Consider the following 16,050-nt stretch of genomic DNA (forward strand, 5'->3'; position numbering starts at 1 on the left):
CCTTCTCTTCTCCCTCCACACTCTGACTTAGTTCTGGGGATCCCAGGCTAAGGTTGCAGGAACCCTAAACCATATAAAATTAAAATTGTTTGTGGTATAAGTATGCTCTGTGGTTGCAACTTCGGTTGATCTTCCACATCAGAAATAAACTGTTTATACTGTGTGTTTATTCACATTTACTATTTAAATCAAAATTTATGCTTTATAATCTGTTATGCTTGTTGTAAAAAGAATTATATAAGTATTCACATAAATCCATTAAATCATAGTATTTTCATACATATTTATAATTTGTAAAGACTTCCGCCTTTTATTGCAACTTCGGTTGATCTTCCACATCAGAAATAAACTGTTTATACTGTGTGTTTATTCACATTTACTATTTAAATCAAAATTTATGCTTTATAATCTGTTATGCTTGTTGTAAAAAGAATTATATAAGTATTCACATAAATCCATTAAATCATAGTATTTTCATACATATTTATAATTTGTAAAGACTTTCGCCTTTTATTGGTATCAGAGCCACTAGGGAGTAACTCCTGTCGCCTCTGCCGCAGGATGGCAAAGACAGGTGTCCCGTTCCATGGGGGGTTCTCACTGTGAGACACTGTGACGAAACACAGGCTCTTGCCCCCAGGTTATCCTATCATTTACAGGGCTGAGGCCCCTGAGTGTATGCTCTTTGATAAGCTGCTCATTGTATGGGTTGGAGTTGTCGAGAGGCAACAAACGTAAAAAGTGGTTCTGAGGTACTGCAGGTTGTCACGATCCGGGCTCCACGCCTTGGGTTACGTGGATTTGTTATATATATATATATATATATATATATTTAAATTATATATATTAAAATTTTAAACTGTTCGTAAATCCCACATACTTATGTTCATTTGTTTAAAATAAATTTTGAAAATAAAAATTTAAAAATTTTGAAGGATTTAACTATGTGTATTCTATTTGATTTTTTTAAAAAAAAAAATATACCCAATCAAATGATACAAACATTAAGAAAAAATATTATTAAAAATAATATACTTTCTTCTTTTTTTATCTCTCTCCTAAATAAAATATTATGTATATTCTATTTAAAAATTTATTTTTTAAAAATATATCCAATAAATCATACAAATTAAAAAAATATTAACAAAAAGAATATATATATATATATATATATATATCTGAAATAAAATATTTTAAATTATAATTAAAATATAATTAATATATTTAAAAAAGAAAATATAAAATTTTTAAATGTCTCCTCATCATATATATTTATTAAAAATAAATTTTTAAAAAATAATACTTAAAATTTTGAAATACTGAATTATGTATATGTATTTAATTAAAAAATAAGTTTATATATTAACTAATTAAAATGTAATTTAAAATTTTTGAAAGACTTAATTATGTGTATTCTATTTGAAATTTTTTTAAAGAAAAATATACTGAATCAAATCATACAAATATAAAGAAAAAATATTAATAAAATAATATATATATATATTTTTATCTATCTCTTAAATAAAATATTATGTTTTCTATTTGAAAATTTATTTTTTTAAAAATATATCCAATCAAATCATACAAATATAAAGAAACAAAATATTGATGAAAAATATTACTTTTTCTTTTTTATTTCTCTCTGAAATAAAATATTTTAAATTATAATTAAAATATAATAAAATATTCAAAAAATAAAAATAAATATTTTCAAATGTCTCCTTATCATATATATTTATTAAAAATAAATCTAAAAATATAATGTTTAAAATTTTGAAATGCTTAATTATCTATATATATTTATTTAAAAATAAATTCCATAAATATATCCGATCAAATAATAAAATATAATTTAAAAATTTTGAAAGGTTTAATTATATGTATTCTATTTGAAATTTTTTTGAAAGAAAAAATATACCCAATCAAATCATACAAATATTAAGAAAAAATTTTGATAAAAATAATATACTTTTTATCTCTCTCTAAATGAAATATTATTTATATTCTATTTAAAAATTTATTTTAAAACAATATATTCAATCAAATCATACAAATATAAAGAAAGAAGAATATTAATAACAGGAATATACTTTATTTTATTTCTCTCTGAAATAAAATATTTTAAATTATAATTAAAATACAATTAAATATTTAAAAATAAAATAAAATTTTTAAATGTCCCCTCATCATATATATATTAAAAATAAATTATAAAAAAGATAAAACTTAAAATTTAGAAATGCTTAATTATCTATATTTATTTATTTAAAAATAATTTTTATAAATATATCAAATCAACTAATAAAATGTAATCTCTAATTGGATATGACTAAGATTGTTTTAGAATATTTTAAATTTCATTAAAGGTACTGTCAATAATCTTATTATTTCCCCTCACTCCCACTATATATATAGATATGTTTTCTTCTTATGTTTTTTTGTTGTTTCTTTGGATTATTTTACTTTCAATCTTTTGAATTGTGCTCTGCAAATTTTTAATTATTTTTTTATTTTGATATAAATTAAGTTATTGTTATTTTCAAATTTTGAATTGCAAAAGGACGACGATAGCAATTTCACCGAGGTAATGGTAATTCTTTGTTTCCTTTTTAAATTTTTTCATGTATATGTGAAAGAAATAAAGAAATATATAATATGAAAGAAATAATTATATGCTTCATTTTATATTATTATAATATAAAATGATATGTGTGGAGATGGGTGGAGATAGAGGGAAAGATAGGAGCAGAGGAAGGGAAATGATAAATAGGATTGATATTAATCAAAAATCATTATTTCGATAACTTATTGATTTTTTTTTTGGAAAATAATTTTTCATTTTTGATCTTTGTACAATCAGTTGTATGATGTTGAGTATGTTTATTAATAGTTTTTCAATTTGTCTGTATAGTTTTTATGGTTATGAATAAAAGGTTAGTCTTTATGTATTTATTTAAGGGAAAATTATTATTTTGTCCCTGAGGTATGCCATAATTATTTAAGTGGTCCTCGACATTTATACATATATTTATAACGTCCCTAAAGTTTGCTACCGTCATATTAATTGGTCCTTCCGTAAAAAAAATACACTTTTTCCTTTAATTTAGAGAGAAAAAGATGAAATTATCCTTTGGAAAAAAAATTATTTTGTCCCTGAGATTTGCCATAATTATTAAGTAGTCCACGACATTTATACAAATATTTATAACGTCCCTGAGGTTTACTTCCGTCATATTAATTGGTCCTTCCATAAAAAAAAAAATACATTTTTTTCCGTTAATTTTGAGTGGAAAAGACGAAATTATCCTTTATAAATTTTCATTGACATTATTGTCAATCCCTTTCCTCTAAAATACCTAAAACTCAAAATTTCACCATCTTCCTTAACCCAACGCGGTCTTCATTGTCACCACCGTGTCTCTGTCAAGTATCATCTCCATAACCAGATCACCAACAAAACTAAAAGGAAAAATAATTATTTCGTCGCTGAGGTTTGCCATAATTATTTAAGTAGTCCCCGCCATTTATATAAATATCTATAACGTCCTTGAGGTTACTTTCGTCATATTACTTGGTCATTCCGTCCAAAAAACACACTTTTTGCTGTTAATTTTTAATAGAATGACTAAACTACCCTAAATCCTCTAATCAAGGAGAGAGAGACAAATGGATGAAGGGTGATGATGGCTTGATTGAGTTTGGATATTGGGTTTTAGTTTTGGTGGTGATTTGGTTATGGAGATGATAGTTTTCATTGACACGGTGGTGGCAATGAAGACTGCGTTGCGTTGAGGAAGATGGTAAAAATGTGAGTTTTAGGTATTTTAGAGGAAAATGATTAATAATAATGTCAATGAAAACTTATAAAGGATATTTTCGTCTTTTCCACTCAAAATTAACGGAAAAATTGTATTTTTTTTATGGAAGGACCAATTAATATGACGGAAGTAAACCTTAGGGACGTTATAAATATTTATATAAATATAGGGGACTACTTAATAATTATGGAAAATCTCAGGGACGAAATAATTATTTTTTCAAAGGATAATTTCGTCTTTTCTTCTCAAAATTAACGGAAAAAGTGTATTTTTTTTACGGAAGGACCAATTAATATAACGGTGGCAAATCTCAGGGACGTTATAAATATATATATAAATGTCGATGACTATTTAAATAATTATGGCAAACCTTAAGGACAAAATAATAATTTTTCCTTTATTTAATTACTACTATTGAAGTTATATAGCAAACTAAATATTTATATAATTAAATTAAAAGAAAAAAAGGAAAAAATAAAATAAAATTAATAAATACATTAAAAATAATAAAGGATTATAAGATAACATGTAATAAAAAGAATTATTAAATTAATTTAGAGACTTACCATTTATATTTAAAATGATATTCTTATAATTTAAATTTAAATTTTATTATATAACTACTAAAAAAATTATATAATTATATTTTAAATTTAATATTCATTCACAATAATTATCTATATCTATATTTCAATTTTGAATGTTGAATTTTTTTTTCTTTTTTTATTAGATCACCTAACATTTTTTTTTTAAGTTTAAAATTTAAAATTATTACTTATTTAAAATAATATCTATATTTATATTTAAATATTTGAATATTTTTTAGTTTTAATTTATTTTTATTTTTGTGTCCATTTATTTATAATAATTATCATTTTTTATATCTTAATATATTTATTGTTATTGCCATTTTTGTTCTTTTGCTACTCGCTTATTTGTAAAGACAATATAACTAATACTTATTGTCTAAAAATTTGTATTATATGCATTTAGCATGTTTTAATTTATACATATATCTTTTAAAATTTTTTATTTTTTATAAATATTTATGTTTTATATGTACAATCAAAATAATAAAACAACTCGTGCAACTTGTGAGCTTCTATCTAGTTGGTAGGGCTTTTTTGGAAAGAAGAGGGAAAGATTGGCAATGGCTTCGTCAAATGTGACAAGATTGATGCCTTGCTTTAGATTAGCGGGACCTATGAATCTATTTGTTTTGACATCCTGTATGCTAATTGGTGAATATTTATTAGAATAGTATTCAAGCTAAATATCTGATATTGATAATATGAATCAATAATATATTTTATTCATAAGTGAAGAGAATTAAAGGCATATACTTAAAACCAAGGCATATATATATATATATATATATATATATATATATATATATATATATATATATATGAAGGGGTTGAATGTTACAGTTAAAAAATAAAAAATTTTGATCTAATTTAAATTCAAATAAAAAATTCTACTTGGTATCTATATCTACAGTTTAACTAGAAAACCCATAAATAATAATAACAACCAATAAAATAAAAAGTGTAACCTTAAAGCGAAAAATGCTATGTACAGTAAAACGCTAATAAGCCTCTCTAGCGGGGATCCTTTCCTTTTGTCTTTGTTGTGTAAGACAAAATTCTTTAGCAAGTTGAAGTGAGATAGACTAATAAACCAAAACCAAAGCCTGATGTAACATGTGACATAGCGAAGTGCCTCTTGAGAGAAACAAATGATAGGATCCAAGCTTCAAATCAGGTTCAAATCTAATACATAATTTTGTTGAGATATATATATATTTTTTTTCAACTATCCGGTGTCCGAAACTTACTGAGGCGACTAATCTAAATTTAGTTCAGGCAGGCCCACAAAAGGGGGCAAAGAGTTCCCTTCCAAACGTTCAAAGAAACTTCATACTTAGAATTCGAACTCGAGACCATTGATTAAGGGAGAAGAAATTACTGTCATCTCATCTCATCTCACTCATTGGGGTTAATTTTGTTGAGATATTAACTGACTATTAAGGACATATACTTTATATTTAATATATTAAAATTATAATATACCTTGTACTTCTTTTAATTTTAGTTTATCCAAACAAAAACAAAAGAATAAATCAAATTGAGAAAGGCCAAATATATAAATTCATTGTTGAATTTTGCAATTTTAACTTTTGGCATCTTAAATTTTATGAATGACTTATCATGCACTTGGTAACATTGTATACATTTTCATGCTAATAGCAATAGTTTTGAGGACTTTTGGTTTTTATATGAAAAATATTGTTTTGATATATAATTAGCATAACATTTAAAACAATAATTTTCACAATTTTCAACTATTTAATAAATATTTAATTGATCTAATTTGTAAGTAAAAATGTTTAATAAAATAATTCTACAAGTTAAAGTATTCAATAGCTGAAATTTTATAAATTAAAGTGTTTAATTTATCAAAGTAAAAATTGAAAGTAACACAAATTTAAAGTAACGAAGTCTGAAATTGAATTTATGTATTCAGCTAATTAGAAATTATAATTAACTTTATATACATATTTAAATCGTTTTATTTTTGCTCATGTAAATTCTAATACTACAATTTTTTCTAGCATAAATGTTAATAAATATTTATTATTTTTAATAATTTTAATCATTTAAAATTTCATGTAAAAAGTATAATTTTGCTATTTAATAAATTTTCTGTGAGAGTAATTTAGTCTAAATATAAAATAAAATTAAATCAATTACCAAACTACAAAATAGTGCTTTTCAAAAATAAAGCTCTAATGCATATCAACTACGTATCAAATGCATAGCCTAGTGGTAAGTGCATACGGTACGACAATTGATCCAGATTTGAATCCCAATACTCAAAAAAATAAAGCTCTAATATATGTAATAATATATGTAAGCATCCAGTCTAAATCCAACTGTACTAGTTCAAACAGAATAAAAATCGAAATTTTTTAAGATGAAATCAAAGCGATTAATCTATAAAACCAAACTGAATCAGTTCATCTTGATCGGTCGAAATTAGGTTTAGGCTTAATTAACTGAAAAATTTCAACTTTTTCTATTTAAACTATAATCAAATCAGAAAAATTTCAACTTTTTTTTCACATTGAATGATGTATACAGTGTTAGTATATAGTGCAGGAAAACAAACCCATAATTATGGAGCCTACTGTTAGTTCTTGAGATATATATAATATGATAAAGCTAAGTAATCTGAAAGTCCAATCTAAACATTTTGTAATTAAAAAGAAATGGTAAATTAAATTACAAAAACTAAAGATATTCTCCAGAAATGATGGCATATAATTTTTTGGCAGTCCATGTTACCTCAACAAGCCTTCGTAATGGAATTACTATCTCTTCTGCTATTGTCATTAACAAAACCCTGCATTCTGCACCAGACAAGTCACTATGAAGCTCAGTTCAAAAAAAAAAAAAAAAAAAAAAAAAACAAGATTTTAATTGAAAATGCATACATCAACAATGATAGCTATGCCTTGATACCAAAGTCGTTAGAGTCGGTTACGTGAATCCTTTTTTTTTTTTTTTTTTCATTTTGCTTTCTTTGTAGCTAAATTTGCTCTGGTTATATAGGAAAACTGAATTTCCCAAGCTCTTGAACTTTTCAAGCTTTTACACTCTGTTTGGATGGATGTATTTTTTTTGAAGGAATCAAAATAACCAACGAAAATAATTGTGGGAAGCAATTTTACATAGTTTGGAAAAGAATGAAAAATAATGAAGGAAAAATTAATTTATTTTCCTCCCTATCTCATATAAATAAAATCTTTCCATTTGGGAGAAAAAAAAATGGTGGAATGTTGAAATTTCTTCAGTATTTATGCAATTTACCAAAATACCCAAACTACTTTTAACTAAATATAGAAGTTATATGATCATTAAAGTCCTCTAAAAGAATAAGTTAAGTTAAAATGGTAATATATCAATATTAACAATTTTTTCCTCTAAAATTTTGCTTTTTCCAAACAAAGGAAAATAAATTTATTTTCTTTCCTTTATTATTTTCCTTCATTATCCAAATACAAGGGTGGAAAATCACATGGAAAGAAAATTAACAATTCATCATTATTTTCCTTCACTATTTTGATTCCTTTATTATTTTAATTCCTCTTCTTTCCAAACAATGTGTTACATAGTACTCTTTCTATTCCAAAATGTTTATCCATGTTTCCATTTTTAGATGTCCCAAAATATTATTGCCTTAAGAAATATTTACTTTTCTTATATGCCCTTCATTATAAATGGTTTTAAGTTCTAGGAGAACAAGTTTGGAAAAGTATTAATATTTTGTATAGTGTGACACTATAATTATTTTGTTTCTTAAACAGTGTAAAAGTTAACAGGACAAACATTTTGGGATAGAGGGAGTGCAGTTTTTCCTTTTTTTTTTTTAAATCACCATTAACAAATTTCATGTTTTTTTAATAGTTTATTTTTCCAGTTGAATGTGCATTAGAGGCTCAATAATGGAACTTGAGAAATTGAGAGATTATGTAATCAGTTTTGCCTACATGTAAATATGTTGTGCTGTCATAAGAAAAAGTTGCTAACCTGGAATCTTACTGAAATTTAGTAGTGACATTGAAGCAAGGACCTTGTGCTCAATCCTTTCACCATTTTCCAAGTTCTCTTTAAGCCTAGAGATGAGGGCAGAGAATGCAGAAATGTGGTATTCTGCATCAGATAGTGCAGAGCTTAACCATGCAATTGTGGTTAGGCATGTCTTCACTAAATCCAAGTTTCCAGCAGCTAAGCATTTTGACATGGTCACTAAGAATGATCTCTTTCCATTGCCAATTAGTGATGTTGACAAGTTCTTTAGCCACTCGTTGATGGTCTCCTCTTCATCTTTCTACACCAAAACTCTAGATAAATGATTGCAGGTTTCATAATATTTGAAGGGTCTAATTACCCAAAAAAAAAAAAAAAAAAATGCAGAATAGAACATAGAGAGATTAAACGCACCATTGCAAAAGAGTCATCAAGTAATAAATCATCTTCTTCAGAATCTGTTTCATAATTATTGTTAAACCCTGCTTGGTTTAGTATCCAACTTTCTGTCAATGACTTCCCGGAAGCTGAAAATCTTCCTCCCAAGGCAAGTAGGGCTCTGCAAGAATTTTCTCGGATCTTCTCATCAGTTAGACTGTCTTCTAGAGCCATTGCAATGGCATCAACAGCTTCTTCCTTGTATATACTGTACTCCTGAGGTTCAATCTGCAACATATGAATATTTCAACAAAAATAGTCACAGTTTTTTTTTGCCATATGTATATCTTGAAAATAAACTTGAATACGGATTCTTTGGATAAATATCCATTTCCATTCTTTCCATTTTCAAGGTGAACAAAACATGCCCTAAATGTACACTTAAATCATCAACATTCTGCTCAGGCAGTATACCAGAAGATCTAAGTGCAAAAGTAGCATAGAAACCCAAGGCCTTTCCTCTGGTTGACAATTTTGTAGATATATAAGCAAGATGCGCATTGTATTCCTTATCTCCTCGTTCTCTAACCCAGTTAAAAATAATTTAACATCCTTCCTCCTGTAATACAAAAAACACAGACAGTTGCTATAGCTCATGAGAAAACATTTTTCATGATAACGTAATTGATTTTTTAATTCTGATAGAATAAACATTTGAGAGGGTTACTCAAACTTATTACAAGAAATTATGTGTGTAACTGTGCATGAAACTAATATAAGGAGAAGAAAATTCTATGGAAGAAATATGCACAAATTCTGTATGCCTCATAGTACAGAATTACTATGGTAATGGTCTTCACAAAAGCCTGTCATTCTCTTCAATATTCTATTAATCTAACATCATTATCAGAAGAAACCTGCTAGTTAGTGAGTTACATAATTTCTTATTCTAATATACACCTCATAAGCAAGCCAAAGGAAAACTCTTTAATAAAAATATTTTTCTGTAAACATGTAGCCAACATATTGCCCAATTCAAAATTTCTCCCAAGAATAAAATTCATAGATAATTCAGAGGGATCAAGTCAACTGATATATTTTTTGGAGTTAAAAATTTTGTTTACATGCTGTTTCCCTGCCATTTCGACAGCTGCTAAGTCCCACAATTTGGCCTGTCTAGTAATATTGTCTCGTGTAATCCCAAATGGCTTTTTATGTTTATTGATTTTGTCTAACTAGCATGATTAAAAGAAGAGTGATCCCATAGAACACACGCTGACAATATTCAACTAGCTCATTCTAATCCCAACTTGTGTGGGGCCAGTTATATATACTTGCTCTCCATTATACTACGCCAGTTTTATATATACTTCCTCTCCATTATACTAAGTCTGGGACAATGCTTTCAACAATGTCTATTGATACTAAATTGTAACTGAGATCATCTATACTGTACCTCTGATCATATTAACTTCTGCAATCTGCATTAGTTTCATCCTTAAAATATTTCACTCTCTCCATAACCAAGTAATTAAATAAAAATAAAACAAACTTCACATTTATAAGTCAATGATTAAAAATGTCTCGTCCCCTAAGTAAACAATCAAGCAGATATACAGAGAAATAAAAGCACAAAGATTCACACATGCATCCGAGTGTGCTTATATATGTAGAAAAACATAAAACATAGCTGTAGAGAAAGAAAAGGAGAAGAATTTTCACAAAAGTCATTTGACCACTTCCCTAGGTGGCTTCTAAAAGCCAAAATCATTACCAGGAAAAGGAAAGTACCAACCTGCTTAGACAGAGCAATTCAGTCAGTAGAAACACAGCATTTCTTCTATATTTGGGCTGCTTGCTGTGGAGTAGCTCAAAAAGACACCGTTTGTCAACTTTTCTAGCTATCTGGTTTCTGCAACTTGCATCTGCTTCAATACAACAGGATATGAGAGCAGCCACCCGCGTTTTCTCTTCCAAATCTCCAGAGTTAATCCTTCCAATAAGAAATTCCAAGCCTCCAAGAGAGACAAAGTGTTTGGCATTTGCTACTCTTTCCTCCCTACTGAATGTAGTAAGAAGCTGCTCTAATATAAATATTGTTGTTTCATACCTTGCCATTGATTCATGTTTCACTGAATTGCTAAGTACTTGAGAGGCAACAGCCAATAGATGGCTGCAATGCTCCAATTTCCAACTGTCAATAACACGCTTCAAAATAAAATTGCTGAATGGCACAGTTGCACATTCTAATGTTTTTCCTGTTACAGGACATGTTCTATTTCCCTGATTAAACCATTCCTTGATAGCTTCTTTCTCAAAGGTTTGTCCGGTCTCAAGGGTCACCGGATTGTCAAAAAGTTTTCCAGTGAGAGGGCAAATGAAGTCCTGGGGCACGCTTTCAAGAAAGGACCCGTTATCAAAATATTCATAAGTTCCATCTAACTTATCTGCATTGTGTGAATGCAGAATTACAGTGAATTTCAAAAATTAATATTAAGGGAGAACTACAAATAACATGTTCCATTGAACTCACCTTCATAAGTAGCCAATACTTTGATAGGCTGCACCTGGAAGAGATCAAAGAAGATACTATTGGATACAAATTAACAGGAAGCATATTAATTATTAAATGAAAAACAAGGAACAAATTTTTCTTATTAGCAAATTGGCACCTCGCTTGAGTGTGAAAAAGCGGAAATAGTTAGATCATGAGAATCCTCGGTCTGTTGCAGTCCAAAGATGGATTTTGCGAAGTTCTTTAGGATTAACACATTTTCTTTTGCATTTGAAACTGTATTTAGCATGTGGCCATCTACTGCAGGTTCTTCCGGTCTATTTGACTTACGTGTTTCATCATTCATATCAGTTTCTGGTGAAACACTCACTTCAACCAACTTACGTTCCTCCTTTGATGCTGATAATATCACATTATCCTGCAAAACATTAAATTATTGAGAGCCTGAATTAGTTCATCTGACAGAAATACACAAACACACACATACACACATGCAGAGGAGAACTTAGAAGTGCATTTTAAGTTACATGGAATCTAGAGACATTTTATTCCCTCTATAGTAAGATCCCTATAATTACTAGAACTTATCATCTGAAGCAATTTTATGTACACTTTGTCCTGAATTTTCTTGATTACAAGTAGCCTAGAAGTGGAGAAATAAATATATAGCATGATAATAAAACATAACTGAAAAATATGAAGTTACTCACAGAAAGGAATTTGTTATCTGTCGCACTGTCAAGGAAATCTTTTACTCTTTCTCCATCCAGATATTTAACAATTTCAGAAGGGTATGTTAATGCTAGTTTGACTTCAACAGAAGTACTATCAGAGGTTGTTGTACCATTGTCAAATGTATCTGCCTCCACGTCATCTTTAGCCTCATAAATCCCAGGCTTAGTTGAATGACAAAATACGGCTTCATATAGCTTCTTACTAACCATTGGCTGAGGTGAGAAAGGATCAGAAGGCCTACCTAGACCTGAAGAATGATCCTGTGAATCTGCTGGCTGAACTTCATGAACAGACATGGTAGGAATATGTATAGAAGGAAGTGAAGGGGCTTCAATTCCCTCCGTGAGCCAATCCTTGTAGTAAACTGCAAACTGGTAAGTACCAGAATCTAGAATTTCATTATAAACTTTATTAAGAAGCTTAAGCTTCCTTATCTTGCTCGGTGTGTTCAGTAGAGAATCAGCTTCCTGATTGTACCACACCTTCAAATGTGAAAGATGTGGAAAGAATAGATATTCCCATAGTTCGGGCAACAGGAGTGTTCGTGCAGAAAAAGGAGAATCACAAAATACTTGCAAAAGATATTTAGCTGACACTCTATCTTTCTTCTGTAGCTTATATATCACACTTAGGTAAACGTGAGCACAAGCTGACAACCTGGAATCTGAAATTCCTAATATACATCCATTTTCCGAATTATTCGAGTTAAAATTTGCAATCATGCTTAGCTGTAATGAAGCTTTTTTCAAATCCTTTGAGCTTGCTGCCCCTTCAGTAGCCTTTTCCACTACCTCAATTGCTTGTTCAAGATTTGTAATGACTTGATGCTCAATATTTTGGTCTTCTTCATTTTCAAAAAAATTAAGGGAAGAGAAACAATTGTTATGAAGTGTGATACGAAATTCCTCATCTTTGAGGAAACGCTTGATGTGACTATTTAAGATGGAGACCATGGCTTTGACAGCAACTTCATCAAGGGCAAGTGTAGAAATTGAAAGAGATGAATCATCGCGCTTTGCTCTCTGGTCATCTTCAAAACTCTTGGCATTCTTGAAACTTCTGACAGGATTATCATATGATGATTCAGGCTTTTTCACGATTTTCTTATTTCCATCCCCAAACGTTGGAAATTTTTTGTTAGAGCTTAAACTCTGCCTGTGCTTTTCCCTATTTAATTCAGATGACGTTTCACTTCTTTCCGAGTTAAATGCTTTATCAGAATAAATATCCTTAACTCTCGCATCTTCTTTAACACCAATCTCAGTTATTTCACTTTCTTTGATACCTTCTGAATTAAGAGTCTTATTGTTTGGCATATCATTTGAAAAAATTCTTTCCTTGATTTCTTTCTTTGCTTTGACATTTATTTTTTCTCTTGAAACCAGATTATCCCTAGGTCTCCTACTTGAATTACCACTATTATTTCTTGGTAATTTACCTTTCAAAATGTATCTAGCTAGATCATCAGAACTTCTCCTTTCGAAGTCAATTCTATGGCCTGAAAAACCTGATGGAGAGTCTCTCCTTGATTTCTCTGAAGAGAGGCGAGACTTCATTGCTGCTTCTGCTCGGAAGGAAGCTCTTGATGTCATCCCTGATCTTCTTCCTCTAAATCCTTCCTCTGCAAGAAGCTCCTCCAGTGATGATGCCATTTTTCTGCTGATAACTGCAAATATTTATACCAAAGAATCAAAAAATCCAATCTTCCCTTATTTATGCATAAAGAAATTGAGATTGAAACAAGAAACGAGAACAAACTATCTGCTTGCAAGTTATCCACTATCAGAATGTCTTCTCAATTACTTCAGATTTTGCAATCAAATGAAAGAAAACGCTACATAGAATTTGATATTTTATCAATCTTTAAAAATTACAAAGCTAAAGAAAATTCCACAGCATTGTTAATTCATAACAGTCACTCTCTAATAGCATTCACTTTGACTGGCATAAATGAAGTTGCTAGGTGAAAACTATAGCATAATCACTCTCTTTAACCTTCGATCAAACACTTGGTTAGCATGACTAATTGTCAGAAATGCAAATCACATAATCTATAGTTAGTCAATCATTTTAAACAAAGCAGAATCATATAGTACGCTCCAGAAAATCCATAGATGAACCAAAAATTCTCTTACCTCACCTTGGAGCTACTTTTCACAATCAAAATTCAAACAAATGACATTAATTTCAAGAAATAATTTCTGGGTAGGAATTGATTTGCGATGCTTACAGAGAAATGGGAGAAAGACTATTAGGAGGCTAAAAGAAGGGAATAAGAGAGATGCTTGGAGAGGAAAAGCCATGAGAAAAGGTGGTGTAGTGAGTTGTCTATAAAGGACTGCAAAACAAAGGAAAAAACAAAAAGGAAATTAAGAAAGTGAAGGATCAATGTAGAGGCACATTACAATAGGCAACAAGGGAAAAAGCACGACTGAACAAAGAATGACAAAAGGAAGATGACAAATGAGAGACAAAGCAAAATGTCTATGGAATGTATGTTTGTGTAAATATATTATATGAAAAAATATAAAACATTGACTGTTTCAAGTTGGTTTCTTCCTTAAAAATAACAATGTGCGTTTAACGGTTTCAACTGCCGCCCTCTCTCTCTCTCTCTTTGGCCAGTTAAACTTAACTACATGGTACCTTATCTCTCTATTTTTTTTTTTTTTTAATGTGACATGAAGTCACATTACACATTCACAAAATAATAGTGTTGACTTGTATGATTTATTTCATTTATTGTAAATTTCCTATATAGTTGTAGACTTATGTATATATATACAACTAGATGTAAATCACAAATACACAAGAAATAAGAATGAATTTCTCCCAAAAACTAATTTCTAATAATTCAACATGGTATCAGAGCCAGCCTAAACACAATAGAGAGAAAAAGGACAGTAGAGAGAGAAAAATCCTATTTCTAGTTTGAAGCTATTGCGACCATAGGAGGGAGAATGCGTTGACACTGCACAACCTAGGAGGAAGAGGGGTTGCTGATTGGCTCATACCTAGTTTCCAGCCACCGTCAAACGTAGCCATAGGCTCACGCGCCTTTTGGCCACCTTTCTGACAGTGGCCAGTTCCGGTCGCTTCGCCTCAGTGTTGCGATGCTTTCTATCCCCTTCTCTCAGCCTTGTTCTTTCAAATATAAGGTCACTCTCCTTTCTTTGCCTTTTTTTGGATTTTTCAAACTGGATTACTATTTTTCTAGGTTATATATAATGTATGATTGTATTAAATCCACACACACATGTCGTAATTGCATGGACGATCGACTAGGGGTTGTGATAGTAAAAGCATGGGTCATGGTGGTAAAAGGATTGGTTCAACTAGACCTATTGCACACTTACCAAAAGCATCTTCTACTGGGAATTTCTCTATTGAAGAGGTACAATTATTACGACATTTTTTGACAAAACTTGACTATTCATCTACCTCAACTGCTTCATATGACAAACAAATTCTATTGAAGATTCATGGATTATAGATTCAATAGCAAACAAACATATGACAAACTCTTTTAATAAATTTTTACTGGCAAAGAAACTGTTTGCATTGCTGATGGTTCTTTCACACTTATTTCTTATATAGGTTCTATTAAGTGCACATCCACCATTGATTTAACTTCTATCCTTCATATTTCCAGTTTTTATGTAAATCTTTTATCTGTTAGTGCCATTGCGAAAGCTGCAAAGTTGAATTTTTTTTCCTACTCATTGTGTTTTGCAAGACCTGAAAATAGAAAAAATGATTGCCTTTGGTAGGTTGCGTGATGACCTATATCTTCTCAAAAAAGGTTGCAGTTCTCTGGCTCCTAGTATCCCTCAAGCCCTATTAGGAAATCATGGTAATGTTAGTCAAGAAATAATTATGTGGCATAAATGATTAGGACATCCTTCTTTTTTGGTTAGCATTGTCAGTTAGAGTACTTATGTTATGATGCTTATGAACTTGCTAAACATACAAAGAGTTCTTATATTTTCCATAATGATAAAAGTCCAGTCCC

The 16,050-nt window shown here is 29.5% G+C and overlaps 1 protein-coding gene across 4 annotated transcripts; it reads right to left on the bottom strand.

The window, feature by feature from the left end:
• Positions 1-6,914: 6,914 nt before the first annotated feature.
• Positions 6,915-14,563, bottom strand: LOC105650890 (putative E3 ubiquitin-protein ligase LIN-1). 4 transcript variants are annotated; one of them, XM_037635099.2, is made up of 9 exons: positions 14,269-14,563; positions 12,014-13,704; positions 11,461-11,721; positions 11,322-11,355; positions 10,584-11,235; positions 9,263-9,407; positions 8,825-9,076; positions 8,423-8,711; positions 6,915-7,230 (listed from the first exon to the last, which is right to left on the bottom strand). In XM_037635099.2, exons 1-9 carry the CDS (start codon positions 14,339-14,341, stop codon positions 7,112-7,114), a joined length of 3,516 nt encoding a protein of 1,171 aa, XP_037491027.1. In that variant the 5' UTR covers positions 14,342-14,563; the 3' UTR covers positions 6,915-7,111. The 4 variants fall into 4 exon arrangements, with proteins under 4 accessions (XP_037491027.1, XP_037491026.1, XP_020532448.1 ...); XM_037635098.2 differs by having other exon boundaries at positions 8,411-8,711; positions 14,269-14,559; XM_020676789.3 differs by having other exon boundaries at positions 8,411-8,711; positions 14,179-14,559.
• Positions 14,564-16,050: the final 1,487 nt, after the last annotated feature.

This window comes from Jatropha curcas, chromosome 7, assembly GCF_041381405.1.
Source record: "Jatropha curcas cultivar XTBG-Jc1 chromosome 7, XTBG_Jcur_1.0, whole genome shotgun sequence".
Lineage (NCBI taxonomy): Eukaryota > Viridiplantae > Streptophyta > Magnoliopsida > Malpighiales > Euphorbiaceae > Jatropha > Jatropha curcas.

Excerpts from the sequence above, each read along its gene's own strand:
- LOC105650890 (XM_037635098.2), bottom strand. The coding sequence starts at position 14,341 with ATGGCTTTTCCTCTCCAAGCATCTCTCTTATTCCCTTCTTTTAGCCTC. Across the intron at positions 11,722-12,013 it reads CAGATAACAAATTCCTTTCT|GATAATGTGATATTATCAGC; the intron begins GTGAGTAACTTC and ends AATGTTTTGCAG. Across the intron at positions 9,077-9,262 it reads TTTTGCACTTAGATCTTCTG|ATTGAACCTCAGGAGTACAG; the intron begins GTATACTGCCTG and ends CATATGTTGCAG.